Consider the following 26,489-nt stretch of genomic DNA (forward strand, 5'->3'; position numbering starts at 1 on the left):
ACTCCAAGCACAACTGTCATAACCATTAAGCTGACCGTAATGCGATTGACAATGTCGGTAGACGGCTGGCACGCGTCGAGTATTATCGTCTCCAACTTGATACGGGAATCGAATGAATCTGAAATCGTTTTCGTCCAAGGATCGCGAGAAGCGTCAAAGCAGATGTTGGGCACCGTAATATCGAGAAGAACAAGACTGGACAAAGCCAAAAGCCAGCGGAGCAAAAGCGAGTGAGCGAGCGGCTGTGATGTTTGTTGTTGTGTAAAGAGGGACTAGGTCATTAAAGCAATAGACCGTAACGAAACGAATGACTCGAGTCTGGTGTAAACAAGACTCTAGATTAAGCAGCAAGTTTTTATAAAAGAGTGACGAGCCCGCTGGCAGGCAGCTTTGGCAGAAATGCAGAACGATATGATGCTGTCGTCGTCGACCGATGAACAGTTGGAGAACGAAAGAAAGGAACGACGAATGGACGAGAGAAGGAGAGTAGGTAAAGAGGAGGATGAGGTTAGCGAGTGGGTGGAGATGTAGGAGTGGAGCAACGACGGGAGAGGCACAGGAGTAAAGGACCTGGGACTGGGACTGGAACCTCCACCAAGGACAGCCTCGAAAGCTGGTACCTGGAGTGTCATTCTAGGGCCTGAGATGACCTGCTACAGCGACAAGACTCGCTGTTCTCCCAGCGGACTAATGCCTGAGGGGCCGTCCAAGTCCAACACAGGCCCAGACAACCAGGCCAGGGGCGGGGGGTAATGACCACTCATGGATCAGGTCAGGTCCCGTCCATCCCAGACAATGAATGAGCCTTGCTTTAGTTAGCATAGCTCTGGAACGATATCCCAATCAGGGGATTCACACGGAGCAAGATGGAGTGACACTAGGTTGAACCATTGGATTGGTGGTTGAACCCTTGTTCACCTTCCAGACCCCTTCCAAGGTCTTCTCCAAGAGAGATTAAGGTGGACATCCTACTGGATCCCATGGAAAGGGTTTGCAACGAGGCCTTGGTCAGAGCAGAAAAAGAGAATCTCGTCATGGAAGCCCTGTACGATGGATAATCAGTGCACAAGCTCATGACTAGGTCGGTTGCTTCTTGTGAACGAGGCATTGACCGCATTCCCACGGACAACAATCAACAACAACCAACTCTCTCTCAGGCAGAGCGATCCGAAAATCAATCAATTAACAAAACTCAGTTATCAACCGTTTAATTTCCAAAAAGTCTCTTTTTGCCTCGCCACCCCGTTAGCGCCCGCATAAAAAACCACCAGTCACATCGAGCATCAGAGCCCAAAAGGAAGCATCCGCATGCGCCTGTGGGTGCACAACCAGGGACAATCTCGCATAACCCAGATGCACAATCGACCCCTGACCAGTAAAAACACAAAGAATGCATTAAGTTATGAGCGCTTCATGCAAGGCACGCGAGCGGCAGCCAGGCTAACCCCGGCAATCATGTGGAGGCCCGGGACCAAGACCAGCCAACGGACGTCATGGAACAGCTTCTGCTCTGACGAGACCAAGCCCCGAAGAGGAAAGTAAATAAAGGGGGAGAAAGCCTCCCCGCCTATCCGCAGTGGCGTCAGGGGCTATATCTTTGTCAACTGAAGTGGCTGCTGCAGGTACGCGGTGCAGACTGCAGAGAGTTCAATAGATACGGTGCTCTATCTCATATCGAGAACGGTCTCGATGGTCTTGGACGGAACCATTCAAAGACAGTGTCAGTAACAACCCGAGAGCATATTATCCTCTTCCGCTACTAGTCAACTGGATGAGACTGTCACCCTGGGCGAGACAATACAAGGCAAGGCAAGGCAAGACAAGCCACCTGAAATGAAAGCGAAAACCACTTCTCACCTCGCAAACACAGTCAGACTTGATATCAATCACACCGTCTTTTTCCTGGTTTCAACCCCTGGCTATCAAACTAGCCTCAAATGGCTGCTCGAGATCGCCAACTCCCTTATATCAAGATGCATATCACTGGTGTCACAAAAAGCTGAATCGTGCCCACATCTGAATTCTTGCATTAGAATCTTGGCTTATCGTGGGTCATAATTTTAATCCTCACCCACTATGCGCTGTCTAGTGCTAAGATATGCATCAATATTGCCCTCATCTCCGTCACCCATATCCTGCTGGCTTATTATTAGTATTCAGCTTGCCTACGTACGCACGCACAAACATCAGTAGAAAATATTCTTGAAATGGCTCAATTTTGCAGGAATTACCAATCGTTCGCCTACGTCAGTATGGAGCTTGTAATTTTGATTCGGTGACTTCCGCCGCGAGCCATCTCACGGCATATCACATAGATCCGCCGGGGAAGCCGGATGATTTATTATTAGGTAGTTGAGCCGTTCGCCATTATTAGTCAGGACGATCAAGCTCCCTTACATCGGAGAGACGAGGCTATCACCACTCTCACCTTCACACGTAGCAAATACTGCGGATTGTTTTGAACTCTGTTTTGCCTTGCCTTCGGCCCTTTCACCGTCATCCTCGCTATTACCATACGAAAACATCAATATCGGGTTTCGTCTGATCCAATGGCGGTCAGTGTTTGACAGGCAAGCTAACAGCTTAACATCCATGGATATCCATAGCTGTTCATGTCGGAATCAAGGACTCCCTTGACCAGCCAAGGCTTCCTCCATTCATGCCATCTCACTTTTAGAAATCAAGCAAATGATATTTTCACTATGGGGAAATGCCTCACACCTTAACCAACATTTGCTATCCTTGATCCCGAAGCTTTGAAACCGCCATTCATATACCACCCCAGTTATCCCCGGCCTGGCAGTTTCACATATCGATGGCCCCATCTCCCTTCATATCGAACCCCTCATCCTCTCCAATCTGTCGTGATTTGGTAAAATTCTGGCGCATATTCCAAGAGCCATCCTTTCTCGATCTTGGTGACATCCCGGATGAATATCTTGCTACCCGTCTCCATTGCTTCATGGAAGATGACCCAATCCGCTTTGCGGTTGAACATTAGTGAACTTGGATGTGCGTGAAGAACCATGTTGCCCTCGACGTTGCGAAACGTTCCGTCTGGTTGCATCCTTGCTGCGTGGGCAAAGTAGCCCGATGTAAGACAACGGCGGATCTGTTCTGCTTTTTTGACGTTCGCCTCCGGTGATGCTTGTCCAGCGAGTGTCTCATCTATATTGATGCTGAATCGCTCAAGATACCGCTTTAGTTGAGCTCTGATACTGACTGCTCGACTCATGGACTTGAAGTTGAGGTTATTCTCATGACAGAACTTGGCTTCTTTTCGTCCCTTTGTAACAAACGCTTGGTAGGCATTGAGGAGAGTCAAGTGGTCGCCTTCATCCACGGCGAACTTCCTGCGTGATGTCTCCATCTTCTTTTTCTCGCCTTCGTGGGAGAACCATACACTGCCTCCGAGACTGGTCATTGCCGCGATTGTAAGCATTTCGCTGAGGCATCCAAAAGACGATGCCGCTAGTAGGGTTTTCGCCATCATAGGTTCAACGGCCAACTCAGCCATCCTTGAGCCCATAGGCCGAGTGAGCTTGGCATACTCATCCAACGCTCCTAGAGCATAGAGCAACTCAAGAGCCTTGGCCATGAGTTCAGATGGTGGTGGAGATAGGAAGTCGAAGCGCACAATATTGTCTATTCCCAAAGCCTTGAGTTGCAGAACGACAGGTGCTAGATTTGACCTCTGAAGCTCAGGGATATTGGCATCCGGCAGCGACTGATAACTCTGCTCAGTGTAAAGTCGGAAGCATTTTCCAGGTTTTGTGCGTCCAGCTCGTCCAGAACGCTGGGACGCCGCCGCTTTCGATACTGCTGTAGCAGTGAGTGATTCTATGCCAGTCCTTGGGTCATATGCTCTCAGTTTCACGAATCCGCTATCCACCACGAATACGATTCCATCGATTGTGACTGATGCTTCGGCGATGTTCGTGGAAAAGACAACTTTTCGTGTGCCTTCCGGCAGCTTGTCAAAGACATACATTTGCTGTTCAGTAGACAAGCCAGCATACAACGGCAAAGGCATCAAAGGACCGTGTTTTGAGCCAAGATCAAGCATACGCTCGCTGACTGCTTGTATCGCATTGTCGATTTCCTCTCGACCAGTCAGGAAAACTAGGATATCTCCTTCGCCCTCTTGGGTGTGGATATCGAAGACAACGTCGATTGCTTTCTCAACATAGTTCTCTGCCGGTGACTCCAGGTAGAGTATGTCTATTGGATACGTTCTCCCCTCGAGACTGACGATGGTCCCGATTTCATCCTTTTTGTCTGTTTTGTTTGGCTGATCATCACTGCTCCTTGTGAAGAAGTCTAAGAACTCCTTGGCTTGGAGAGTAGCACTGCTGATGATAATACGCAGCTCGGGTCGCTTTCGGCGAATCTTCTTCAGTAACCCCAATAAGACGTCAGTGCTGATAGACCTCTCATGCGCCTCGTCAACCATAATGACCGAGTAACGCGTCAGCAATGGGTCGACCAGAGCCTCTCTGATGAGGAGGCCATCTGTGAGAAACTTTATCTTTGTTGATGCCGAGGTCACATCCTCGAAACGTATCGAGTATCCGACTTCTTTGCCAAGCTCACAGCCAATTTCTTCGGCGACTCGCACCGCAACTGTGGTAGCTGCGACACGACGAGGCTGGAAAAGGTCAGCTTGTATGGTGTCCTGGTTTTATGTTTACTTACCTGAGTGACGCCAATGATCTTTCCATCTGAACACCATCCTGCTCGTTCTAAGAACTGAGGTATTTGTGTTGTTTTTCCAGAACCAGTTTGACCTATGACGATCGTGACTGGGTAATTTTCAATCACATAGAGAAGGCTCTCGCGATGTTTTGCGATTGGGAGTAGAGCTGCTGGCTTGTGAAGAGCTGGGATAAAGGCTGCATCTAGATCCAGATCTGCCATATTGGATTGGGTCAACCAGATTCAATAGATTTAGGGCCCTTTTTAAGAACAACGCAGAGTCTCTCACACCATTTGTGAGTAATTCCCTCTATGTGCGCACAAAACTCAGCTTGTTTGAACACGATTCTTTTGCATGAAGCATTATGTTCAAAGTCAAGCTTCACGAAGACGCATGAAAAGTTACCCTAGACTTGATACTGCTGTCAGAGCTACGGCCAATCAGAGCAACTTCCCCATTAAGAATGCATTGTGGCGAGTGGGTCAACGTCATCAGCTTCGTGTAGGCTGATTGACCCCTCGCGCCTCAACTTTAATATCACAAGGCAGGCCAGGCTGAAGCGAAATCCCCAATTTCCCTGGATATTGCCCATCTTTCAACCGACTTCTAATCAAATCTCGACTCTAAACTCGTGATAGCTTCAGACTGAAACTCAATCATACCAACCACAAGTGCGATCAGGATGTCAGCCCCTGGAGAAACGGTATACTACTACTCCTTTCGAGAACTGTCTTAGATGGCTGATGTTGGAGGATTTCCGCTAACATGACTTCTCCTGCTAGAACAAGGCCACCGCCGAGAGTGGACCTGAGTCGCCAACTACTGCGCGACCTCTTGATCTCGACGACGATGATGTTCAGGAATCTGGCGTTCTCGATAGCAACACCACACCCGCTGCTGCGACTAACACCACTACCACTCAGGCTCCGGCCCAGGCACCAACACCCACGAATGAGACAGCACCCCCTAAGCCGCCCCGGCCTGTTTCTGAAGCACAGAAGAATGAGACTATACTCAAGGAAGCTTTCCCTACTGTAGAGCTGAGTGTTATCAAGGCTGTATTGAGAGCTAGCGGTGGTCGCGTCGAGCCTGCATTCCATGCTTTGCTGGGTACGCTTACACAGACTCTTATTAGAGGGCATGATGAACTGATCTACGTACAGAGATGACCGATCCTGATGCTGCGCAAAACGAGCCCGCCGAAGAAGTCCCCCCTCCTCAACCCCCTAGGCCTCAGAACCGAACCCAGATGTCGCAATTGGAGGCAGACGAACTATATGCACGCCAACTTGCAGAACACTACGACAATGTTGGTGCCTACGAGTCGCGCACTGCCAACCGAGGCCAAAGACAGGGACAGCGAGGTCGTGATGAATGGGGTGACGACCGTGAGCACAGCTTCATTGACGATGACCTCCCTGTCATTCGCGAAAACCTACGCAAGGGATTCTTCGAGACACAGGAAAAGGTCAACGGATGGATTACAAACATCAAGAAGAAGATCGAGGAGAACTTTGACGAGAGTGAAGAGCAGACGCAACGACAAGGAGAGCCCTTCCGTCGTCCTGGAGAGTCTAGCAGGCGAAGCGGTGATTATGACCGATATGATGCGGATCCTCAAGTTCTCAGCGATGATTTCGCTGGCATGAAGTTTTCTTCTGATGGAAGTGAGTACTGATACCTGTATTGTGTTGAAGCAAATGTTGACAACTCGTAGCTCCCGTGAATCGACCTATGGCCAATACTGGCATGTACAAGCCCCCTCCCCCATCGACTTCACCCAAGCCTAGCAACGGCCGACGAGTTGGTTTCAAGGAGGAGACTGAAGAAATCAATATGTACGACTCTTCACCTAGGGTGCCACCCAAGGATGCAGCTCCCGCGAGTGGCACAAGGGGTAGCAAGTGGCAGCCCATGTCGGCGGTTGAGCCGAGCCCTATCGCAGAAAACGACCCCTTTAGTCTGGGAGATAGTGAAGATGAGAGGGAAACACATCAGAAGACCAAGGACGATAAGACTGATGACAGCGAGCGCTTGAAGAAGGCTACTGCCGAGGCAATGGCTGATAGCCTGAGCGAGTCTAAGGACTCGGAGGCGAAGAAGAACTAGATGTTAGCAGATTGACGTAGACCAGTCGTACAGACCTTGGAAGAGGATGGAAGTCATGAAGACGTAGCCGAGAGTCGAGAGCAGCAAGTCGAAGAGTTTGGTGCCACTTTCGCTGTCATAACAAACATGGGTGGTCTGTTTCTGGTTATAGCTCCGTATCGTATCTCACGACGGTTCAGTAGGTAGCATATAGTAGCCTTTCTTTTCTGGTTTTGCATACTCTGGCATACTCTGCTATCCTTTCACATTGCGCATTATGACCCGTGACGCTTCTCGAGTGACGGTATCATGAGGCGTCGGTGCAGACTCGATGTTCGTTCCTTGGCTTGCATAGCATATCCAGTTCTGAAGGACATACAACGATAAGAGCTCTCACATAGTGGATGTTTGTGTTTCATTCAACCAATGTCAACAGTGACAGGCATAGAGCAAGCCTGAAGGATTATTCATTCCTTACTCATAAACTAGGAAACGGAGACGTGCCTCGAGTCGTGCAAGTCCTCATGGTGATGGAGCTGAGTTGGGGAAAATGACATAAGAAATTTCCTAGGAGCTGTGCAGTCACTCCCTCTTGAGTCTGGAGCCTCTCGAGACCCCTTGCTCCATGACGTTCCGTCTCGGTTTTACCAATGGAAACAAGGCAGGTCATTGAAATCATTATTGTAACGTAAGTGGAAGAAGTACGCGCGGAGAAACACCCGGCAGGTCCCGTTGCGAGGCAGAGGAGACAGGCTAGACAGGCTCGTGCATCGCATTGCATCGCACAGCTAAAGATGGAGATATGGCCCGGACCTGTGAGCCGGTCCGCCTGTCGCTCGAGCACGGGGTCGGATACGGGACGGTCATTGGATGTGCGGATCGTTCAACGGACGGCTTGAGATTAGCGGATGCTTGTTCGGGACCTTATGCTTGATGGTGGTGTATCTTCCGAGTGGGTGATGAGTGGTGGTGATCTGTTAGGGGACTAGCTGGGCGGAGCAAGTCAGCGACTTGAACTTTTGAAATGCCCCGCCATCCAATGCTGGTAACGTCGTGGGACCATGAAGAGTCGTGATCGAGTCGAGAAAGAGGAGAATGAGCAAGTAAAAAGGGAACTATTCAAGGCACGAGGTCATTCACTGCTTAGACCTAGGGAGTTGAGACGCTATAGACAGTCAATCTACCTATGTCATTTCGTGTCCCCGCTTCTTTCTTTTTGGTGAATGGTTCCATTACCATTTTGGTTGACCGTCTCGTTGCAAGAGCCACTCACTGGGCTGAGCTTGTGCTTTCCTTTATTTACCTACCTACCTTAGAGCATCCATCCATAGAGGGGCAGATTTTTGGTTCCCATCAAGTTCGTCTTTTGACATAATAAAAAAACACCATCACCACGACGTTGATTATATTCTGAGGTCCTTTCTTACCAAATACAATTGGAGGTCTCACTATTGGAAAGAAGAAATTGTTGTTGTTAAAATCACTTGCCGTTTTTGAACACGCCCTGGATCCACGTCACGTCGTCTTGAGTCAACTTACGAAACTTAACAACCTCAAGCCAGTCCAGCCTCGTGTCAGTGGACTCTGCTCCCTTCAAGGCTCGACACATAACGAACAGGGCCCTTTGACAGGCCTGGAACAATCAAGGAACACCTTTGATTTGACTATCGGTCTGTGCTTTACTGACTGAGTCTCTGAGAGCAAGTGCCTCGGCTTCTGGTGAGTGAGGATCTCCAATATCGTATCCAATCCAATCCGATTCAACCCTGCCTTACCCTTCACTCTCATGATTCTATTTGAACCCTTACCCATAAACTGCATCTCGTTTCTATACACACACACTTGGAGGCCACGCTATTCGCGAGCGTTTTTTTTTCGTCAGCAGTTCACGCCCTCTCTCACGCCGCTGGCTCAGCCAAAGTGATGGCATAGACTCTGGTCAAGGTACCCCCCCACGTGCCCTACAGGAGTCGATCTCGGACGTCGTCTAAGGATAACCGGGCTGTCGGGTGATGGGTCAAGGCCCAAGCAAAGACCCTGAATAAACCGGGCGTTTATCGTGTGTGTGTCACTCTATACATGACAAGCTTGTGCAAGAGAGGAAAAGAGAAGTGGAATTACTTGGAAAACAAGTGGTTGCTTGCGCTGCTGTGAAGAAACGGGACGCATCCACAGGGTCTCAACTCACACTCCACCGGGGCTCTTCAACAATTCTGCCTGGGCTGAGCTGATCTTGGTCTGACTTTGACATGCACCTTTAATGCCTGGCTCATCTTTCATGTGCATCTTTATGGAGCTTCTCAAAGACCCCGTTCCTTGCTCTGGTCTCTGTCTTGCTTGACCTGGTCATGTCTCCGCTGCTGGCTGTTTGTTCTCTATTTCGTTACCTGCCTACCCTCCCCTTCAACACCGTACTGTTGCACATACACACAAAACACACGCAAGATACCACACGGACGCTGTAACTGACACTGAAACTCGCATGTTTCCAGCCACACATCCTCGCTCACTTCTCCCTCCAAGCAACGATCGCTAAGTCAACCATTCCTTCTCACCTATCCGCTCCCTCGTCTGCTCTCTAAGTCACCAAGAGCTCCCACGGGCGCCCACGCCGCAGCATGTAAGATATATCCGTACTTCCTTGCTCCTTGTTCTATGTCTCGAGTTGCCCAGCTCGCAGTGGTTCAGGAACCCTTCAAGAACCCACTCTGAGCCGGAAGCTCTTCAGAGACTAATGGCAACTCTGCCGTCATGGTCTGTACTTTGAGCACATGGCTTACTCACATTCTGTTATAGGAAGTTTGGCAAGCAGATCCAGAAGCGTCAGCTTGAGGTGCCTGAATATGCTGCCAGCTTTGTCAACTATAAGGCCCTGAAAAAGGTACGCCCATGCCATTCCCTCCCCTGTTAACCTTTTCGTTCCTGCCACCGAGAGCCCCGTCCATCTACCGACTCCGCTGTCATCTCCCACGCTGCAGTGCTCGGTCCACTATCACTTTTCAAGGCCCTTACAATCCTTCCTCTTCCAGCTGCTCGGTCTGCATTTCTCAGCTCTGGTTGCCAACTGGCTTCTTAGTTTCCTATTCGTGTCCCTGCCCTTGCCCTTGCTGTTCCCACTGCCGTTCTGGGCTATCATTCTCCGAGTATTTGCCCTGCTTCATTCGTAGACCCCATCACCTTGGGGTATGAAGCATTGTGCAGTGTGGCAGTGGCTGGCCAAAAGCAATTCCTTGTTTTTCTATTCGTCATCCTCTACCCATCCACGTTTCTTCATCGCCACCAGATTGCATTTCGACCAATTCTTGGGACTTCTTCCACTGACATGCCGCCATGTAGCTCATCAAGAAGCTGTCTGCGACCCCTACCCTAACCTCACAGAACGATGTTCTCCGCTCGGCCACCCCTGTGGATTCCCAGGCCGCTCTCCAGGCCAATAAAGCAACCTTCTTCTTCCAACTGGTAAGTTCACTCAGGTGTTACGTCTTCGTCATGAACATCCCGACATGGTTGCTAAATGAGGAACAGGAACGGGAACTCGACAAGGTCAACGCCTTCTACCTGCAGAAGGAAGCTGAGGTTTGTATCACGTCCGAAACATAACAACGGCACATGCAGCTAACATACCGTAGCTGAAAATTCGCCTCAAGACGCTCCTTGATAAGAAGAAGGTGATACAGTCTCGTCATGGCATCTCTCGGCGCTCAGCCAAGTTCACTACCCTCGAGGAAGGCTTCCAACAGTTTGCTACCGACCTCAACAAACTTCAACAGTTTGTCGAGATCAACGGTACTGCTTTCTCAAAGATTCTCAAAAAGTGGGACAAGACATCAAAGTCCAAGACAAAGGAGCTTTACCTCTCGAGAGCCGTCGAAGTCCAGCCATTCTTCAATGCTACGGTAATAAGCGAGCTTTCTGATCAGGCCACCACAAGTCTACAAGAGCTCGGTGCTTGGTCGGATGGAATCCAAGTGAACTTTCAGTCGGGGCACGTGGTGACCTCGCAGCATTTCGTCGGCACTGATGAAGGGGACGCAGACACACTGCTACTTGATACTGTTATCACAGGAAACCTCGAGTCCTTAAAGGATCTTCTTCAACGGATGCGCTCCGCCAACGACACTGGAGATGGAGATAGCTCGTTGATGGAAAGGCTCACGCGGACCTTCTTAGCAGCCATCTCAGAAGCTCCACAAGAGTCCCTACGAGTTCTACTCGACACAGGTCTCGTTGATCTCCACTCTTATGATGATATCAATGAGAGAAATTGCCTGCACCAAGCTGCCATCTATGGTAAGCAGTACGTCCTGGAGTGGGGCTTGTCAGTCAATGTCGTTGTGGATAGAACAGATGTCTATGGCCGGGTTCCTCTGCATTATGCCAGCCTTCACGGAAGATTGGAAATGCTCAAGGTCCTCTTGGACGGTAAGTTGCTGAACAATGTTTGTGTATTGATTTAGTTGGCTGACTACCGTGTAGCAAATCAAAAAACCATCGACCTCATCGACCACGACAACTTCACCCCCTTGATTCATGCTATTATCCACGGACATCTCGACTGCATCGAACTTCTCCTTGCCAGATCTGCACGTATCGATCCGTTTTCTGATTCGGATCATGTGCCCTTGAACCTCGCTTGCGAACATGGCTCGGTGGCCGTGGTTGAGATGCTGTTGAAGCATGGGGCCAAGATCTTGCCTGATGCTGAAGGCCTTTACCCTCAGCATCTCGTAGCGAGGGCTGGCCAAACCTCAGAACTGCTCCTACTCCTCAAGCAATATGGCGCTGATCTCGACCAAATTGATAAACTTTATGGATGGACACCACTAGTACATTCTGCAAGCGAAGGCAATGTCGACTGTCTTCAAGCACTACTCAAGGTCGGGGTCGATGCAAGCATCGTGGATGAGAAGGACCTTCCAGCCATGTACTATGCTGCTTGGGAGGGACACCTTGCGTGTATGAAATTGCTAACTCCATTCAACACACGACCACGAGCCAGTCCCTTCATGGTGCAGCCTGCCTTGGGTCCTATGGACTCAAGTACAGCGCCTCTGCCCATGTCTCTTGATCCCGATGCGATCCCCGAACTCGAACTTCCTCCTCCAATCATTCCTCTGCGCCGATACGGACACAACTTCCTTGACACAAAGACAGTTGTTCAGATCTCTTTCGGAGATTTCGAGGAACAGCCCCTTGTCTTCTTCCAGGATGGAAAATACCCTGCCGCTCGCCTCACGATTTCTTCAAAGGTTTCGGATCTTATACCGAAGAATATCATTCTGCCTTTCCAAGAAGACACTCGTATGGTATCCTTCCAGGTTGACAACTTGGACACTTTCAGTCTTGATATCGACGTGTTCCCCACATATGGCGCAAAGGTTATTGCCAAGACGGTCGCCCTATCAAGCATCTTCAAGGGACTACAAGGCTCTTCGGCATGTTGTTTGCCATTGTTTGATCCCCGCCTTCGCGCCATTGGACAGATCAGCTTCACTGTGCAGGTCATCAAGCCATTCCAAGGGCAGCCTCTGGAGATTACCGACTTTGAAACCTACTGGAAAGCAACAAGCCAATTCAACCAACCAACTAGCGCTATTGTCACTGGATCGAGCCTCTCGGGCGATTATGTAAGGCTATTTGTCCAATATACCAGTGACGGTGTCCCTGTGCTCTGGCCTAGATGGACAATAGCCTGCGGTGGCCTTGATATTCCTGTCTGCAGATTGACTCTGGAACAATTCACTTCCATGACTATCAGGAGCAACAGCCGTGCAGAACTCCCCAACTTGAAAACCAAGTCAGCTGAAAGCATGGCTGAGGTCTATCACATCCTTGCGACGGCCGGTGTGACACTTCAGGAAGCACTTTCTTTACTCAACCCTGGAATGCATGTCAATCTACAAGTATTGTACCCAACTCCCGAGGAAGAAAAGGCCTTCTCGCTTGGGCCTGCTTTGGATGTCAACGTGTTTGTCGATTCAATCCTCAACATTGTGTTCGAGCATGCGCGAACACAACGTGCACAGGCTCCTGATGTGGTCCGATCGATTGTATTCAGCAGCTTCAGCCCTCGACTATGTACGGCCTTGAATTGGAAGCAGCCCAATTTCCCTGTTTTCTTGTGTAACGACCTCGGACGAGAGGAGACCTCGGGACCCAGTGGAAGGCGCAGTACCTCCATTAAGGAGGTCGTGAGAATTGCCCAAAGCAATAACTTCATGGGATTAATATGTTATTCTCGACTACTGGTATGTTGAAACTACGCTTCTCTGCTATTGACAAACTCTTTGCTGACTGCCAATAGGACATGGTACCTGCACTGGTAGATGCTGTCAAGTCTCATGGGCTGGCTTTGGTGACAGACAAGTCATCGGACTCACCGGATGCGAGCCCAATGACTGATCCTTTCCCTCGACCACCCAAGGGCGTCGATGGAGTTCTGAAAAGCCATGGTATTTTGCGTTTCAATGATTCAATAGACATGTAGGTGGCTGTAATGAGACATGCCCGAATAACGACTGAAATGGCCGGGACGGATAGAAAAAGAGGGATCTGAAGACATGCGTTGATCGGATAGAACTATTCTCCACTGTGTATTTGCACTTGTCATACCAAATTAACTAAATGCTTGATAATTATGATTAGGCACCTTTGTAGTCATACTTGAGCGACGACAACTCCTTCTCGGGGTCAACACTACCCATGACCATCTTTGACACCAGAATAATACCATAGACCACCAAGGGCAAGTATCCCATTCCGGGCCATACGGCTTCACTTTTTGTTCTGCCTATTGCCCAGGCCATCAAAATCAAAACTAGGCCGAGACCCAAATTTAGGTAGGGCAGATAAGTTTCGAGCGGCGACCTTCGTTCGACGTAGCTGAACGAACTCCTACGTTGTCGTGGCCTCCCACGAGGTACATACGGCACATCGTCTACTTCGTCCTCATCGTCATCGTCAAATACGCCTGAAGACTCCCTTGTTGATAGGGATGGTGGGCGAGTGGGTCGCGGAGTTCTGGGCTTTGCCCAACTATCAAGAAATGGAATTCCTGATGATGCTGGTGGTTGGTGATGAAGCAAATATGCCGTGGAGAAGAGAGAAGTTAGGCTGAGGAGAGCGAGAAGTGCTGTAGGAGGGTTTATGAGGGCGGGAAGATAGGGGATGGTTGCTAGAAGGGGTATGGCAAGGAGGAAGCGGCGAAACTGGATATCTCGAGCGGCATTTTCCGCTGCGAGCTGATTGATATAGTCTTCTTGTTCTAATGCTAGTGTTAGATGTGCATTTTGAGTATTTTGCTAAGACTGTTATGGTATACCTTGTTCATCCAAAGCTTCAGGCTGTGAGTCTGTAGAGTCTTCCTCTGGATAGTGAAATGTGCGCCTCAAACGGGCTGTCGTTCCCCGATAAGCAGGCATGATAAAGTCGCTAAGACCCGACAAAAGACTTGATCTGAAGAGAAAATATACAGTATTAAGAATAAGAAAGAGTTGAGGCCAGGTTGTGATGCAAGAGCCTGTCTTTCGTCAGTCACATGGTAAAACTGTCCACGAGGTTGCAGTGAGGCTCAGCCTTATGACGCCACACAGGCCCTTGCCCCACCTAGGGGAGGAAAACTCAGGACCTTAGCCCTAGGTGATGAAAATATCTAGGTAAGCTTAGCCTTGATTTAGGTGACTTTGTGCTAAGTTTATTTTGACACCCTGCATCAAGGTTCAGTGTTTTCTTGCTCCGTAAGGCCCACCTCCACTGAGCAACATCGGATCGGCGTCCGGCAGCAAAATTTCGCCGATATCGAGCAATTGAGAGCCTCAGCTGATCAACTCCCACTCAGTTGATTACCAGAAATTTAGCCCAAAATCACCATGTCGCAACAACTAGCGCTACCTCGGATCGTCCGACGACGCTTGGCGGCTGTTCTCAATTCAAGAACTGTCACGTTGAGACCTGCACAGAGAAGATGGATGACTCCCGCACCGAAGCCTGGAGATGGGCCCATGATGTCGAGGAGGGCGGACCGAGAGCTTCCAGGTACGGACAATTAAAACCCGATAAGCAATCGAACTATACTGACACTTGTGACTGTGTAGATGTAGCTGATGTGACATTCCGCTGGCGCCGTACTTTCCCCATCTTCTTCTTCATCATGGCCGCTTCATCAGTCGCCATCTTCAACTACCAAAAGATGTCCTCACCCGTCGTCTCCTCGACACTCTACGCTCTACGAACCAACCAAGATGCTCGCGATATCCTCGGTGATGAGATCTACTTCAAGCATCAGATTCCCTGGATCCACGGCGAGATGAACCAGCTTCACGGCCGTATCGATATCTGGTTCTCAGTACGAGGCACAAAGGGCGAGGGTGTCATGCGCTTTGCTAGCAACAGACCTAGCAGCAAGGGCTTCTTCTCAACTACAGAGTGGAGTCTTACCATGAGCGATGGTACGAGGTTGGATCTTTTGGACAATGGTGATCCTTTCAAGGCGCTCACTGGAGGTGTTGAGGATCTTCCTGCTGTAGAGGAGGATGCTCCTACAAGAGGATTCCGAAAGCAGGTCGAATACAAGTGAGGCATGATGGGCCACTCAAAGGGAACATGGGAGGCGAGCATTGTTGTTGAAATGAATTTGATAACCCTGGGTACTCCGGTTGTAGTCGAATCTGTACAGTAGATGGTGTGTGTGTGTGTGTGTGTATAATACAAAAAGCCCGCTTATGATCTCTCCCATTTTATCATACGTAGTACAAAGTCCCTCTTACAATCCATGGTAAAAGTCATTAGTCTTGAAGCTGCGCCGCTTCTCTCTCATTCTTCAGCTGAAGATGCCTTTCCCGTGCTGCTTGGAGCTTAGCCTCATGATCAGGGTTGCGCTCTAGTAGAGTAGCCAAAGCAGCTTCGCGATGAGGTTGAGGGGGAGCCTTTCGCTTCTTGGCGTCTTGGAGACGAACAACACGGCCCTTGGGACCGGCAATAGGTCCACCGACTAGCACAATACCCAAGTCGTTATCCACCATCATGACCTTGAGGTTCTGCACTGTGACGAATTCGTTACCCATACGACCAGGCATCTTCTTGCCGGGCATAACACGACTACCACTGCCCTGCGAAGGACCTGTTGTACCGATTGTTCGATGGTTCTTGGAGTTACCGTGCGAAGCTTCCTGGCCGGAGAAGCCGTGACGCTTCATACCACCAGCGAAACCCATACCCCGCGATCGGCCCTTGACATCGACGTACTGGCCCTTCTTGAACCAATCGGGAAGAATCTGAACACCAACGGGAAGAAGACCAGACTCGTTTCGGACCTTGAACTCGGCGAGCTCAGCCTTGGGGGCAATGCCCTTGGCCTCGTAGTAACCCAGCAGTGGGCTTGTGACGTTTCGACCATCACGCGAGCCCGCACCAATCTGCACAGCCCAGTAACCGTTCTTCTGTCGAGTCTTGTTGGCGACGACCTGGACCTGATCGAGCTGCAGCACAGTACAAGGCACACGGGTCTTTCCAACAAACACACTAGTCATGCCCTTCTTGGTAGCAAGGACACCCGAACGCAGAGGCGTAGTATTCTCCCGACGCTTCAGCGCAGCAGCAGGACCGCTCGTGAGCGCAGGGAGGCCGGAAGAAGGCTGATTGAATCGCTTGTGCTTGCTGCGAGGAGGAGCCGTGGTCCATCCATACTTGACACCGCGGGTAGCTGTGAGCGGGAGGAGGAGAGGCCGGGCGGCGACGGCGCAGGGCCGTGGGAGGGCCAGGCGAATTGGCAGACGGGGAGGCATAATTGGTAATGAAGGCGGCGTGTCGACGGCGGCGGGTGACGCTGTCGAGGAGAGCAATTGGGCCGCCGTGGGTGGGATTGAGGGCGATGGGTCGGATCGGTTGATAGTGGTGAAAGATTTTGGGTGAGGTTGAGATACTGGAGAGCTTTTGCAGCACCCGGAGAATTCCCGGCTAGCAATGGCTGTGGTGAAATGGCACGACATTCAAGACGAGAGATGGATAGATGAAATAGTTTAATGAAGCGGTTTAAATATAATTCTTATTTGATTTTTATGAGACTTTATCATTCAATCTCTCTATTCAGTCTTTTTTGGTAGTTGTTGAATACTGTCGTTGACCTTCATCACCTCTAAATCCCAGGACCCCTCCCTCCAATGCCGCTCCCCATCTGATTCACACTCGTCCCTTTGAGTTTATGATCTCCCGGGTTCGCAGCAGCCTCGTAGATGATGTTTGCAGGCGCTCGTCCAAGTTGAGTCCATTCGCCTTTGAAACCAATATACGAGATACGGGTCACATCCTCATCGCCATCGCCAAAGTTGTCCGCAAAGAAGAGCACCAGCCGCTGCACCTTTCCAAACAGGGCTCTCTTCACTGGAATCTCTTGTAGATCACTTGTCTGAGAGAGTTCGAGGGTTTGAATAGAATCTGACTCCTCGGCGGCTGCAAAGTCGAGATCATCTCGGTTGATGAAGAGATGGAGGGTTTTGGGGGCTGAGGCCGAGGGGGATGTGCGGATGAGGATGGAGTGAAGCTTGATCTGGGCCGTAAATCTGGTACAGTTTAGTACAACATTTGTGTATAAGATGGGGTTTCACTTACGGCACTGTCATGAGAAGCTGCTCATCAACATCACTCTCTAGCTCAGGCTCAACGCTGAGCCTTTCTTGCCACGTCTTCTTGACGATTTTCTGACCAGCATCTCGTTGGGCTTCATTCAGAGTGACAATGTGATCAAAGTTGATTTGACTGTAGAGTGAGAACTGCACTGCTGGTGTGATGTCGTCGGAGTGATCATGCTCATGGTCGTGGTCGTGGCCATGGCCAGAATGTTCCTCATGGCAGTGAGACATGATGTCAAATTGATCTGAATAGTCCTGAAATGAGTAATTCGTAGAAGAAGTTGGTTTTGTGACTTTTCAGTCAAGCTCGTGGTGATGGTTGAATTGATGTCGGTTGTAAGTCAAGTGAACCATTAACAATTGAGGATGACGTTTTAGCACTGGGTCCCCTACATAAGCGCCCAAGCCAGGATATCATGAACATTAATAACAGACTCAAGGTCACACAACCAAAACAACAGGTAGAAACAACCAATCTTCATGATTTCCCGACTAGCAATTAAATGATAGCAATTATATATGTCATGTATATCATCAATAACCCTGAATGTATAGCCAATACTCCTGTGATTCGCTTCGCTTGCTTCATCTAAAACCACTCTTCCTCTTATTCTTCTTCGCCTTCTTCCTATCTCCAAAGGTGCCCGATACAGGCTGGCTCATAGCAAACGATGGCCCAAAGAGTCCTTGACTCTGTGACGATGAAGGTATGCCTTGCTGGCTCGACATTGTCTGAGGTGTGGGAGCAACAGATATTGGTGGCAGCGCCATAGCCTCTTCTCTCCGAGGACGCATCGGCGAAGACATGGGGTTGCCCGCTGTAGTTCGCACAGAGGTCCTTATGGCCTTGGGGTCCCTTCCATCTCTCAGAAACGGTGGAAGTTTGTACTTGTCGTTCTGGGCCTTTCGCTTGCTTTCGATCCTTTGCAGTCGTGATCTTGCGTCGTCAAACTTCCTGTCGGTCGCAACGGCAACACTAGATATATAATCAGCTGTGCTGACACCACGCTCAGTGGGCCAATATGATAGCACGTTTGACGGTTTGGCGTTTTCCATCTTGTCCAATCTCAATGATGGCGCGAGGAGCTGGAGTCGTCTGATCGCTGCATCATCAGTGTTATTTGGTGTCGCACTGAGAGGCGATGAAGGAATTCCACCTTCTGATGACTGCGATGACTTGATTCGAACTACACTCGACTGAGTGGGCTGAGTTCGTCCACCCTCTTCCCGACTTGCTGGTCCTAGAAGAGGCACATCTTGTACCATGACTCCAGCTGTTGCCAGAAACATATCCTTAGCTAAGTCTGCGATCCATCCCCTTATTATTTCCTCCTCTTGCTGGGGTATTCTTCCCTCCAGCGGATCAAGCCAAAGATCAACGTATGTTTGGTTAAGATGCGACAGGCTGACGAGTTCCCGAATCCACTCTTGCGAGGTCTGTCTTCCGAGTTGCGTCACGACCGTTTGTCCATCATTGCCCGCAAACAAATCAAGCATATCGGGTTGTGTTTCGTGAAAACCATTTCGTAAATCCATTGGACCAAGCCCGTCGCCGATTTCTTTCCAAGTCTTTAGGGGCAGTCTCCCTTCAGCTACCCCCTCAGTGATATTCTCCTGAATAGCTGAGAGTAGAGCGGGGGGTATATCATGAGAACTGTCTGAAATAGCCAGCAAGTTCTGTTGAAGAGAACGGCACAAGCCATCCAAGTTCAAGCTTATGGGACCAAAAACAGCAGATGCTCTGCTCTTCAGCTTGTCGAGGTCCTTGCATCGATTGTTAGGCTTTACCACATGCTTTATATTTTCATCTGCCATGCCTTCTGGAAGCACAAACGTGCTGCCCATATGTCTAATGAACTGTTTTCGTTTCTTCTTCCAGCGCTGCGCTTCGTCGGACTTGTTACGTCCAACCCGCCCAGTAGGTAACGTAATCTGCATATTGCGATCTTTGATTGAGACACAGATGCAGTATTGCACACCCAAATTCTTGCTTAGGATGCTGCCTTGGTAGAATTGAACTCCTGCACGGTGATAATCGGCCCCAAGGCCAGACGAAGCATCCCCATCCCGCGTGAGCTTGACTGGGTGAATTTCGAGTGATTGAATATCACCACTGGCCGATTCGCCCTTTTGAGGAAGAGTGAGGGTGTCACGATGCCAATAAGGAAGGCCACTTGTCTTTGACTGCCCAAACCAGTAGGTTTGAAGTCGTCTGTGAGTCGGAGAAAAGACAAACACCATAGCAATTTCTTGCCCACCTTCTGAGGTAAGGCACGTTGTCATTCGCAATCCTTCTCTGTCCAATAAACGAGGGCAGGATATCAGAATAGTCGGGTTTGGCCCTTGCTCCTCCTCCAGCGTGCTTTTCGCAAATAAGTCAATCCAGTAAATAGTGCGCATAGTCAAGACGAATATGTGATTCTGGTCGGCTGGACTGACTCTGATGTCAAGAATTGCATCAGGCTTGGACTTTGGACGAGCCAACAACGAGAGTCGAGGCAGAGCTATGTGCGACACGAGATCGATGACTTCATACTTCTCCCTGTTCCAAATCAGTAGATGACTGAATCGGCGTACAGATTCTCTAGAGTTATCAGAACTTTGTGAACCATCTTCCCAGAAACTGTCCACTTTGGCTGTGCCGACAAATAGAACCCCGTGCTTTTCAGCAGGATGCTCTGTCGTAGAGGGCAATTCATTCAACAACCCATCCGAGATATGCCCACATGAGTAAGGCAAAAGTCGTGTTTTCAGCTTGTTCCCCCCTAAGATGTCCCATATTGACCAATATCCGCATTCATCGATGATGGCGATCTGTGGTGGCAGGCCCTTGGAACTTGGATTGAAAGCGACATCCACCTGCGCGTTACCACCAGTCGACTTATGCGAGATGGTCAGGATCGGTTTAGGATCGATTCGCGACAGCCGTGGTTGATGAATGATGGGATCGGAAGCGGACGACTGAGCTACCGGAACCTTGTGATACTCTGGATGGAGTATCGTGGTCGAAGTTTGCTTTTGAACGATGAGCCAGCGGGTGGCATCATATCGGGTGAGACTGGTTGCGAATTTGACTTGAGAGATTGGCAGACCATCGCTGGCCCAAATGGCCTCTTCCTCGGGATCATCAGGGTCTATCACTGAGGGTTGAAGAGTCGTGCGCTTGTCATTCCCCCATTTCCATTTCGATTGATCGATCCGAGCCAGTCTAAGCAGCTCTCCTGACTCTCCCGTGGCAGCCGCAAGCATGGGTGACCCAGCGATTCTCGAATGATCCGACACATTCGTCATTTGGCCGATAGCAAGTAATGGCTGATCGCTAACTTCGCCCTCAACTTTTGAGTAGCGATTCATGTTCTCCTGTAGAAGTTCTGATAGCGCCGAGTTACCCATGAAGGCTTCGGGATGAGCTTGGAGTAGCCATCGCTTTTGAACTCTTCTTTCCTGCCACAGGTTGGACGAGATCTCTGGAGCAGGAGTTTTTGAAGGCGGGTATAACTCTGCTGAAGATCCAACAACCTTGAAGTGCGGCGCTAGACAACTTTGTAAGTATTGCGATGCGCGCATAGCGATTGTATAGAACTCACCTTCAGCAGTTACGCGACTGGTGTGAAAAGCCCCAGGCTGCGCAGTCGCATTCTCAGGTGGTATGTAAGTAAGACTTCCTACGTGACCGTGGATCAGGTCCGTAAGTCGCCTGGTCTCAGCCATTTGGCCCAAGTCTTGATTTCCAATATGCTGAAATTTTGGCCGATTTTCCTTTCTTCATCGCGAGATGGGCTAGTACAGGCGCAAGAGAGTCTCGAGCGGGAGTCAATGGTATTTGAAGCACTAAAAAGGCATCCTATGTCATATGAGGTCATGCGATGAGGAATTTGGCCGCGAAAGCTGAAATGTATCTATAGAAGAGAAGTATCGGTGAGTATAAGTAGACGTTGAAAGTAACGAGATGCTCAGCGCATGCGATGAGAAGTGAAGCTTTCGACGGCCCCACGTGGCGGTGCAAGCGAGGAGCGCCACATTTATTTAGTCGACCGAGCAACGCAATTTCGCGGTGTAAATACTACAATATATCCATGCATGCATGAGAACAATGCCCAATTTATATCTTCATGATCAATCCCATTTACCCTAGGGAGCAAGATTCCGAAGCCGAAAGCAACACCAGACAAACCACTCCACGATCCTAAGTCATACGTAATGGCTACCGACTTTCAGTCCTCCCTATCCGCCAGCATGCGACAGAGCATGGCCCCCGTCGGCCCCTCTGCCGCAAACCAGCTGCCCAACATCAACTTTGGCTTCGATGACCTTCGCGATCGCATGGCAAAGTTCACAGCCCGATTCGATGCTTTCATTGAAGAGGGCCGTAAGCGCGTTCTCGAAGAACGCAACCAGTTTCGCATGAACGTTGCTGAGCTTCAAGGTATGCCCTAACATTGATGGCGCATATGATACATTCTAACCACTACATTAGAGGATCAACGCATGAAGAAGCGAGACATCGAAATCATTCAAGTCAAAACCTCGACGCACCAACAAACAATCGAGAAGGAAGAGGCAGAAACGCGCGAGATGGAGAGCGCTATTAACTCCCTCGCTGCCCAGCGCGATAACCACCTCGCAACCCGCAACAGTCTCAAGGCTGAAATCGCACAAACACAAGCCGAGATCGAAGCCCGACTTGCCGCCCAGCGCGAATACGCTCAACAGCAACAAGCGCAGTCTCGTTTCAACGTCCCCGAGCTGGACTTTTGGATCACCAACCTCTGCCTCAAGATTGAAGGCGCTGGCCACGACGATCGTCTCAAGTTTGTGTACACGCATATTGACGAGAAGGACTGGGAGCGTGAGGCTTGGTTTGAGCTTGTTACAAGCTCGCGCGACTACGATGTGAAGCACTGTAGGCCTAAGATTGAGCGGGAAAAGGTTGAGAGGGTGCTTGATAAGCTGAATGAGACGAGGGAATTGGTTGTTCTGCTAAAGGGCATGAGGGAGTTGTTTGTGGAGGCTATGAAGACCTGAAGACCTGATTGATGGATTATGCTGCGACGACCGTTTATGTGCGACAATGCTGTTTTAAGAACGATAATTATACCTTGGATGATTGTTTTTGTTTGAAATAACCTTTGAGTTTATCTCAGATCCATATATCTTGGGACTGTTTGCTCAAGTGGTATCCTAGATGCTGGTTATATTTACAACAAGATCATGTTGAAGATCGAAACTTGAACTATATTATCATGCTGAAATATCCTTCTAAAAACCCAGTAGCCATACCGTTTCTCGTGACAATTTTGCTGTTTATTGGGTGTCATGATGTCTATCAGCCCAAGCCAGACCGCGACCCGCGTCTCCCCGCCATGATCAATTAAGTTAACCTCCACATCCATTTCTCTTCATACACCATATTAAACCCGCCATCGACCGCCATCATGCCTGAACCAGATAAGCACGCCGCTGCGCAACAAGCCGTAGATATTCTCCATGAGATTTCTACTATCCTAGTACGACAGCTCATCCATAAAACAACACGCGTGAAAACCTGACCGCTGACTTGAGACTACAGAACTGTCACCTTGATCGCCGGACTCTATCAATCTGCATCTCCATGATTGAGCGTGGAGTGAATCCAGAGGCTTTAGCGGTGCGTAATCTAGCTTTCCTTGTTTACGAGTTGAAAGAGTTTCTAATATGTATTTTCCGTGCAGCAAGTTATCAAGGAACTCAGACAAGAGGCCCAGCAACCTGCAGCCGCGGCAAGACGACGTTGAAGTGAGCGGGATGAACTCTATACAGAGATTTGACATGAATTGAATTTGGAATTACGGAAATATCGTCTCGGTAGGCGTTCATAGGGAAATGCTTTCACTTAACCGGCGCAATCAAGACTCTGCCAGAATAGAGATTTTGTTGTACTCAATGCCCTAGGTACATACTCAAACAATCATGCTACCTTACTTTGTGTCTGTTGAATCTTATCCAGAAACCCAAGATCAACGCAGAATAATAAGCGCCCAAGATGCAGACCACCAACCTAGTCACATCCCTTCGTACACATATAGTAGTCAGTCAGTAGCCTCCAACTGATGCCCCCACCGAGTTAATGCAGTACTCCCCAAACGCCTTGCAGTAAAAGAACCTAGCCAACCATTTTGAATTTTTATATCATGCTGTTTTGTGATTGCTCATCGATGTCCAATAAGAACAATTTCGTTTTCGTCTTCTTCGTCATCATCGTCGTCTTCCTCTTCAGCGTCCGAAAGTGTGTCGCTGAGATCATCCAGTTCAGAGTCTTCGTCATTCTCTGATGCATTGTTGCCACGGTTGCGAATTCTCCAAATCCCAAGGATATCGTCCTCGGACTCTTCGTCTGGTGGTAGGTGTGCCATGATCGAGTCGAAACCCATATTGCCAGGGGACACTGATCGTGCAACTCTATCTGGAGCGCGGTATTGGGCCTCAACACCGTGAGACGAATGTCTGCGCCTGTTTCCCACTGCGATAGGTGCTCGGTTTCCGCTCACAGATCCAGAGGCATCCCGTCCAGTTTCCACAATCGGTTGCATTTCAGCAGGTGCTTGTGATCCTGCCCGGTCCCCTCCCACGATATTCAGTTCTACCGTATTATATGACCGGCATATGGAGCATTTCAGACCCAACCAGTGATATCGAACAGTACTCTTTCCGGAGCAATCGTTGCACAGAATAACGGCAGTGGTGTCGCGGAACTCCGGTGGCATGGGCTGAGTCTGGATGGCAACATCCAGATTTCGGAACTGACTCTCCATGTTCGTGAGACTCTTATTGCAGATCGGGCATTTGTATGACACTTTCATATGCTGTTCGTAGCACTTCTTATGAATACTATGACCGCAAGGCATGAAGACCACAGGCCGTGGTGAAGTGAAGAGGTACTCGCCACAGATGGGACAGTCGCAATCTGTTGACCTCTCGATACATTTGTGAGAGCCCTCAATTGAGGTTGAGATACATGCTCGACAGGTCTACAGCTAGTCAGTAACACCTATCATAGAGGCATGACTGTTCTCACCTTGCAGTGAAAAAAGTCCCTGCCGAGGCCCATGCCTCGACGACAGATACCACAGTCGTTACAGTGGTAAATGGGTTTACTTTGGCGGTTCTCCCATAAGTGACAAATATCGCAATAATAGTATGCCGACAACTCGCCGCAGTTGATGCACATATCCGATGCCTTCTGTGGTGTTGCACAAAGCATGCAGAGCATGTTCCTGGTTTCTGTACGGATGAGGCTGTGATCTTCGTTCGCATCGTGGCAGAAACGGCAGGTATACCATTTCTTACATGTGAAGCACTGGAGCTTGACGTTTCGTTCGTAGTGTTGGCATCCAAGAGGTTGTTCCGTTTCTGGTACTAACTGTAAAGGTTCCACTGGAGTCTCACTTCCATGTCGTTTCGGCGGCTTCATAGGTACATACGTCGGTGCTTTGTCTTCCTCGCTCAGGATAAATATTTCCTCATCCGGTTGATTCTGCCAGAACTTCAACGGCCTCGATACTGGCGACGACGGTGACTGCGATAGAGATACATCCAAGCCTTCACCACTCTCGAGGATCTTCTTCACCAGCGGTACTGTCTTGGATGACTTATATCCTTCCAACAGAATATCGTGGATTAACCGCGCTTTATCATTTTGGGGTATGTCTTGGGCGTTGATCGAATGGATCCGGGATCGCAACTCGCGCATACCATCATCTTCGGGAATCCGACGAGAGCTGAGCGGGCTCAGAGCGATCCCTATATGATCGCGGGGAGGAGCTTCTTGGGACATGATTGGAACTGGTTCGGGTTCTTCGACTCTTGTTTCTTGGGTCGAGACGCTGAGGGGTCTGGTGAGGGGAGACTCGATGATCGGCACCGGTGCCGGCTCAGGTGCTGGCAGAGGTACAGGTACAGATACAGGTACAGGCGCAGAGACAGGACTATCAGGATGACCGGAATCGCTCACTGCGTCAGCGTGTTCGGTCGAGTCGCCTCCATCGCCAGTGAAGGTAGATCGCGAGATTTCGGAAAATCGACGAGCCTGACGCAAGACGGGGTTGATGAGAAACTCTGAGACGAGGGAAGACATCAAGTTGGTAGGTAGGTTAGTTGGAGTGGAGGCTTAAAGTAAGTTGGCAAGAGGGAAAGGCCTAAGCGGCGATCCAAGATACCGTACGGGCGCACTAATAAGATAGAGGAGCTGCTTGTTGGGACCTGTACTGTACTGTACTGTACTGTACTTGCGCCGATACTGATACAGTGGAGGAGAGAGAAGGATGATAGAGAACGACGCTGAAAGAGGGGATCTGGCAAGGTAGAAGAGAACTGCAATGTAGGAATGTACTGTAGCAGTGAGGAGAAACGGTAACGGCACAGGACCAGGCGCCTCTAGACAACGGAATGAAGAGAGACTGGAGAAGCCAGAGACTACGGCGTCTCTAGCTCTGTTCCTCTGACTTTAGACTGGAGTTGGATGACATAAGGCGATTTTGTTCCCCAGTGACATTCAGTGGAGTTTTCCGAATAGCGGACGGGAAGCGGAGAATATGCAGTAAGTGCAGCGTTTGGAGCGATCAGAAGGGGAACATAGGGGCCGTTTTTTAGCATGTGACTGTGGATTGTGGTTCACAGAAGGCCTCCGAGTCTATTCCGTTTATACAATTGTCATTGGATATCAAAGATTGACTGTTGGCAACAAATTCAATCCCGTCGGTTTGCCAATTCAAAATCGACGGTTTCGCCTGCAGCCGTTGGAACCCCAACTAACATTTCTGTCAGTTCCATAAGTACAAGGCAAGGCACGCTCCGATTACGGGAACGGATCAAACCGCATGTTGTCGTAACCTCGATCAGACGAGGATTCGGATATATAGGGAATGTAGTGGGGAAATTGAACGGGAGGCTAGGGGAGGAAACAAAACTCAGAATCTTGATCCTCAGTGACAATAATACTTAGGTAACTTAGTGTAAGTTTAGAATGAGTTTAGTATAGATTTAGGATACCCTTTGCTGAGTTTATTTTAACGCCCTACATCGAGGTCCGGTGTTTTCTTGCC

General features: G+C 49.5%; 10 protein-coding genes across 10 annotated transcripts; 4 read left to right on the top strand and 6 right to left on the bottom strand.

Moving 5' to 3' along the window:
- Positions 1-2,845: 2,845 nt before the first annotated feature.
- J7337_000336 (uncharacterized protein) lies at positions 2,846-4,917 on the bottom strand (the record flags this gene model as incomplete). Its single annotated transcript, XM_044818093.1, has 2 exons — positions 2,846-4,648; positions 4,696-4,917. 2 exons carry the CDS (start codon positions 4,915-4,917, stop codon positions 2,846-2,848), a joined length of 2,025 nt encoding a protein of 674 aa, XP_044685795.1.
- Positions 4,918-5,378: 461 nt separating this feature from the next.
- J7337_000337 (uncharacterized protein) lies at positions 5,379-6,805 on the top strand (the record flags this gene model as incomplete). The annotated part of the gene is made up of 4 exons (XM_044818094.1): positions 5,379-5,399; positions 5,479-5,806; positions 5,860-6,363; positions 6,414-6,805. The coding sequence occupies 4 exons, from the start codon at positions 5,379-5,381 to the stop codon at positions 6,803-6,805; spliced, it is 1,245 nt and encodes a 414-aa protein (XP_044685796.1).
- A 2,713-nt stretch (positions 6,806-9,518) lies between these two features.
- On the top strand, positions 9,519-13,271 carry NUC2 (anaphase-promoting complex subunit Apc3; the record flags this gene model as incomplete). Its single annotated transcript, XM_044818095.1, has 6 exons — positions 9,519-9,538; positions 9,581-9,665; positions 10,121-10,360; positions 10,414-11,206; positions 11,261-13,032; positions 13,089-13,271. 6 exons carry the CDS (start codon positions 9,519-9,521, stop codon positions 13,269-13,271), a joined length of 3,093 nt encoding a protein of 1,030 aa, XP_044685797.1.
- Positions 13,272-13,425: 154 nt separating this feature from the next.
- On the bottom strand, positions 13,426-14,205 carry J7337_000339 (uncharacterized protein; the record flags this gene model as incomplete). The annotated part of the gene is made up of 2 exons (XM_044818096.1): positions 13,426-14,048; positions 14,106-14,205. 2 exons carry the CDS (start codon positions 14,203-14,205, stop codon positions 13,426-13,428), a joined length of 723 nt encoding a protein of 240 aa, XP_044685798.1.
- A 447-nt stretch (positions 14,206-14,652) lies between these two features.
- J7337_000340 (uncharacterized protein) lies at positions 14,653-15,359 on the top strand (the record flags this gene model as incomplete). The annotated part of the gene is made up of 2 exons (XM_044818097.1): positions 14,653-14,818; positions 14,878-15,359. 2 exons carry the CDS (start codon positions 14,653-14,655, stop codon positions 15,357-15,359), a joined length of 648 nt encoding a protein of 215 aa, XP_044685799.1.
- Positions 15,360-15,567: 208 nt separating this feature from the next.
- On the bottom strand, positions 15,568-16,566 carry J7337_000341 (uncharacterized protein; the record flags this gene model as incomplete). Its single annotated transcript, XM_044818098.1, has 1 exon — positions 15,568-16,566. One exon carries the CDS (start codon positions 16,564-16,566, stop codon positions 15,568-15,570), a length of 999 nt encoding a protein of 332 aa, XP_044685800.1.
- A 350-nt stretch (positions 16,567-16,916) lies between these two features.
- J7337_000342 (uncharacterized protein) lies at positions 16,917-17,640 on the bottom strand (the record flags this gene model as incomplete). The annotated part of the gene is made up of 2 exons (XM_044818099.1): positions 16,917-17,340; positions 17,390-17,640. 2 exons carry the CDS (start codon positions 17,638-17,640, stop codon positions 16,917-16,919), a joined length of 675 nt encoding a protein of 224 aa, XP_044685801.1.
- Positions 17,641-17,994: 354 nt separating this feature from the next.
- Positions 17,995-21,120, bottom strand: J7337_000343 (uncharacterized protein; the record flags this gene model as incomplete). Its single annotated transcript, XM_044818100.1, has 2 exons — positions 17,995-20,942; positions 20,997-21,120. 2 exons carry the CDS (start codon positions 21,118-21,120, stop codon positions 17,995-17,997), a joined length of 3,072 nt encoding a protein of 1,023 aa, XP_044685802.1.
- A 489-nt stretch (positions 21,121-21,609) lies between these two features.
- SPC25 (kinetochore-associated Ndc80 complex subunit spc25) lies at positions 21,610-22,434 on the top strand (the record flags this gene model as incomplete). The annotated part of the gene is made up of 2 exons (XM_044818101.1): positions 21,610-21,835; positions 21,887-22,434. 2 exons carry the CDS (start codon positions 21,610-21,612, stop codon positions 22,432-22,434), a joined length of 774 nt encoding a protein of 257 aa, XP_044685803.1.
- Positions 22,435-23,597: 1,163 nt separating this feature from the next.
- Positions 23,598-25,522, bottom strand: J7337_000345 (uncharacterized protein; the record flags this gene model as incomplete). The annotated part of the gene is made up of 2 exons (XM_044818102.1): positions 23,598-24,416; positions 24,464-25,522. 2 exons carry the CDS (start codon positions 25,520-25,522, stop codon positions 23,598-23,600), a joined length of 1,878 nt encoding a protein of 625 aa, XP_044685804.1.
- Between the last annotated feature and the right edge of the window lie 967 nt (positions 25,523-26,489).

The sequence above is a fragment of the Fusarium musae genome, chromosome 1, assembly GCF_019915245.1.
Source record: "Fusarium musae strain F31 chromosome 1, whole genome shotgun sequence".
NCBI lineage: Eukaryota > Fungi > Ascomycota > Sordariomycetes > Hypocreales > Nectriaceae > Fusarium > Fusarium musae.